Source organism: Procambarus clarkii, chromosome 13 (assembly GCF_040958095.1).
Source record: "Procambarus clarkii isolate CNS0578487 chromosome 13, FALCON_Pclarkii_2.0, whole genome shotgun sequence".
NCBI classification, from domain to species: Eukaryota; Metazoa; Arthropoda; class Malacostraca; order Decapoda; family Cambaridae; genus Procambarus; species Procambarus clarkii.
Genome location: NC_091162.1, coordinates 10389953 through 10393293, shown reverse-complemented (window position 1 = coordinate 10393293; position 3341 = coordinate 10389953). Strand labels below are relative to the sequence as shown.

General features: G+C 53.5%; 1 protein-coding gene across 1 annotated transcript; it reads right to left on the bottom strand.

The window, feature by feature from the left end:
• Window positions 1-254: 254 nt before the first annotated feature.
• LOC138364332 (uncharacterized) lies at window positions 255-872 on the bottom strand. Its single transcript, XM_069323936.1, has one exon. The coding sequence runs from the start codon at window positions 870-872 to the stop codon at window positions 255-257; it is 618 nt and encodes a 205-aa protein (XP_069180037.1).
• Window positions 873-3341: the final 2469 nt, after the last annotated feature.

Here is a 3341-nt window from a genome sequence, read left to right as displayed (position 1 = left end):
CCAAGTCGAGCTTCGCCTCCGTGTCCAGCAGGCAGAGGCGTGAGGGACGTTGGACACCTCGTGTGAGCGGGTGGAGTCGTCGGAGGAAGGCCCGTCCCTCCGGTATGACTGTCGTGGCAAATTGCAGTTTGCCGATAATCCCCTGCAGGTCCCGCAGGGGGAGGCTCTCGGCCCCTAGAGCGTCTTCCACTGCAGCCATGTACTTCATCCTCTTGTCGTCCGGCAGCCTTGTCTCCATACGTCGGGCGTCGATTTCAAGTCCAAGGAAGGTGAGGCAGGGGCAGGGGCCCCTCGGTCTTGTGGGGGGCCAAGGGAATGCCTAGGCGCTCGCAGAGGGCAGTGAACACCCGCAGGCTCCGCAAGCACTCGTTGTAGGTAGAACTCACGAAGAGGAAGTCGTCCAGCACCATCACGACATCCCGCACGCCGAACTTCTCTGCGAGGATCCATTGAAGAGCGCTGGAGAACGTCTCGAAGATCCTGCAGGAGGGTGCCGCCCCCCTGCTGAGCATCTTCTCGTAGTAGTACCGCCCCCCGTAGGCGAAGCCGAGTAGGTGGTAGTCGCTGGGGTGGACCGGGACGATCCGGAATGCCTCTGCTATGTCGCACTTCGCCAAGTGTGCCCCCGGCGGGCGTCTGACCACCAAGGCCACCGCGTCGTTGATGGACTGGTAGGTCACTTTTGTCGTCTCCCGCGGGATATTGGCGTTCACGCTCTCCGAGGTATAGGGGTAGCTGAGGTTGTGCAGGAGCCTGTATTTGCCCGGCGTAGACTTCTCTCTCAGGGCTATGGGAGAACACTTGAAGTTCTCAAATGGGGGGACCTCAAAGGGGCCCGCTATGCGCCCCAGGCTCAGTTCCTTGTCGAGCATAGGCCCCACTATATGTGGCAAGGCCGTAGTTGCTGGGGGGTTACGAAAGGAGAGGGGAGTCCGCGCCCCCTCGTAACCGAGTAGGAAACCCCCCCAGAAGCCTCCCACGACATAGTCCCGGAGGGGGTAACCCACCAGGAACGCATCAAGTGCGTCTGCGTCCACTGGCGTTATGACGTGTGTTTCTCTTCCTGCCCCTGTCCTGTGGGGGGGCGACGGGAATGCTTCTCCTTGGCGGTGGTGACTCGAGGTTGGGCCTGGGGGCACAGGCAGTAGGCAGGGTGTCGCTTGTGGCAGCGCGGGCAGTAGGGCTTGAAGGTGCAGGAGGAGACGGAGCAGCCTGCCCCGGTTGCGTGGAAAGCGTAGCAGTATCCTGGTGGTAGTCCGTAGGCCCGTGCAGTGGAGAGCGAGCGTTCAGCTGGGGAGGCGACGGCGCGAGGAACCACCTGAATCCGCTCCTGCGCTGCAAGTTGTACCGACCGAATCTCCAGGTCGAGTCTTAGTGCAGTCCAAGGACAGCCCGACCTCTCCTTGTCCTACCTGAACGCCTCGTCAGTCCCAGTCCACAGTCCCTGTACCACATCCAGTTGCCGTGGAGGTTGCGCTTCATGGACTTCACATAACGGACATAAGTGAAAAGCGCCCGCCCCTCGGCGGGATGTCGCTCCAGGTAGATTGAAACGAAGATGTCAAAGCCGTGCCCCCACTGCTCCGGCGTCAGAGGCAGCAAATTCTTAGTGGACAACTGGGCCTCGGAGGGAGTGGCATGGCGTGTCTCGGAGGGCCTGGCATCACGTTCATATGCCAGCAGCTCGTGCTAGTCGATGTACTTGTTTGCCCAGACTTTCTCACGTAGGGCCAGTGGAACGTGCTCGCCTAGCATAGTGACAGTGTTGCCTCGTGTCCCCCAGGGCTGTCCCACCCAAGGACTAGAAGTAGGGGGAAACGAGCTCTCTCTGCGGTACTCACCGTTGGAGGACGTGCTGGAGGAGCTGTGTTGTCGCCTTGTCGTGTGCCTCCTCGCCCTTGACCGTGGGCGGCGCACCGGGGGGGGGGGGAGGCTGTGCGTGTAGGCCGATTAGTGAGGGCGTCCGTGTCGTCTGCTCCGCCGGGGTCCAAGGTCTGCCGTCTCCTCGAGTCGGAGGGGGGGGCTCCGAGCCTGAGCAATGAGCGTCTGCAGCATTGCCCAGTCGGCGGCCGAAAGTTGTGGGGGTTGGTCAGCCGCGCCCGCCGTGGCCATGCCGGTTGGGCGTGCATCGTAGATGTGGCCGCCGTCCGAGTCAAAACCTCCCGAAGATGCCTCCGAGGAGGGGGAGGCGAAGCAGGCGGGTTTCACCCTGGGTGGTTGCGTCCTAGAGCGCCCATTTGTCGCTGTCCTCTCGTTGACGCCGCCCTTGTCCTCTTCTTCACCGCGTGGGGGTGGGCCAGCATCTCCGTACTGCGGAGAGTGAAAAAATAAGCGGGCGGCCAGGGCAGGTACAGGAAAGGCAAGGAACACATGGCTAAGCATTTAAACATAGATAACTTATAAACATAAACATGGAAAACATTTATAACATGAAAAGCAAAGCATGGCATAGAAAAAAAAAATAAGGAAACATAAAAGAACTGGGAATTAATGGAGGAATTAAAGTAATAAATAACCACAGGAAAGAAAAGCATAGGTAAATTAAATAAGAAAAGTAACTAAATGAGGAATAAAACTACCCATGGATGTAAAGGAACTGAATAACCGAATAAATAAATATTACGCACAAACTTGAACCCAAGTAACGTGGACGTGGAGAAGGAAGTAAATGGATTGAAACGTGACTGTTAAGGAATTAACAAGAATAAAATAACCAGTGTATTACAAAAAGGGAAGGGGGAAGAGAATAATCATGAACCTAGCTTAAGCAAGGAATAAAAGCAATAAAAACAGTAGGCAACGAATTGCAAAAAGCAGAAGGTAACACGATGACTGAAATAATAGATAAAAGAAAAGGAAATCAGACCCATCAGGAATGAAAACAAGAATAAATAAGTAATAAGAATACGCATACCTGAGACGCATGAACTTAAGAGTGGAAAAGGAAATAAAAGATAAAAAGTGACTTAAGTAAGTTAACATGAAAATAAAAGGAGTATACCAATGGCAGCAAAAGGGGGGACGAAAGAATAATTAGGGACGAAGCTTAAGCAAGGGAGAAAAGGAAATAAAGAAAGTGACAAAGTGTAACAAAGCTTAAGGAGACAAATGCACTGTGAATTAAGATAATTTAAAAAGGGATAAGAATCCAAATAGGAATGTAAGGAAGAATAAATAAAATATAACTAAGAAGGAGGAAAATAAATACCCAAGAAGAGAATGGAACTGAAACCGAGGAATAAATATCAACACTACTTGTAAACCCCCAAGAATAAGATACAAGAGAAGGGACAAGTAGTCAGATAAGGCGTAAGTGAAAGACTGACCAAGAGTATACCGTA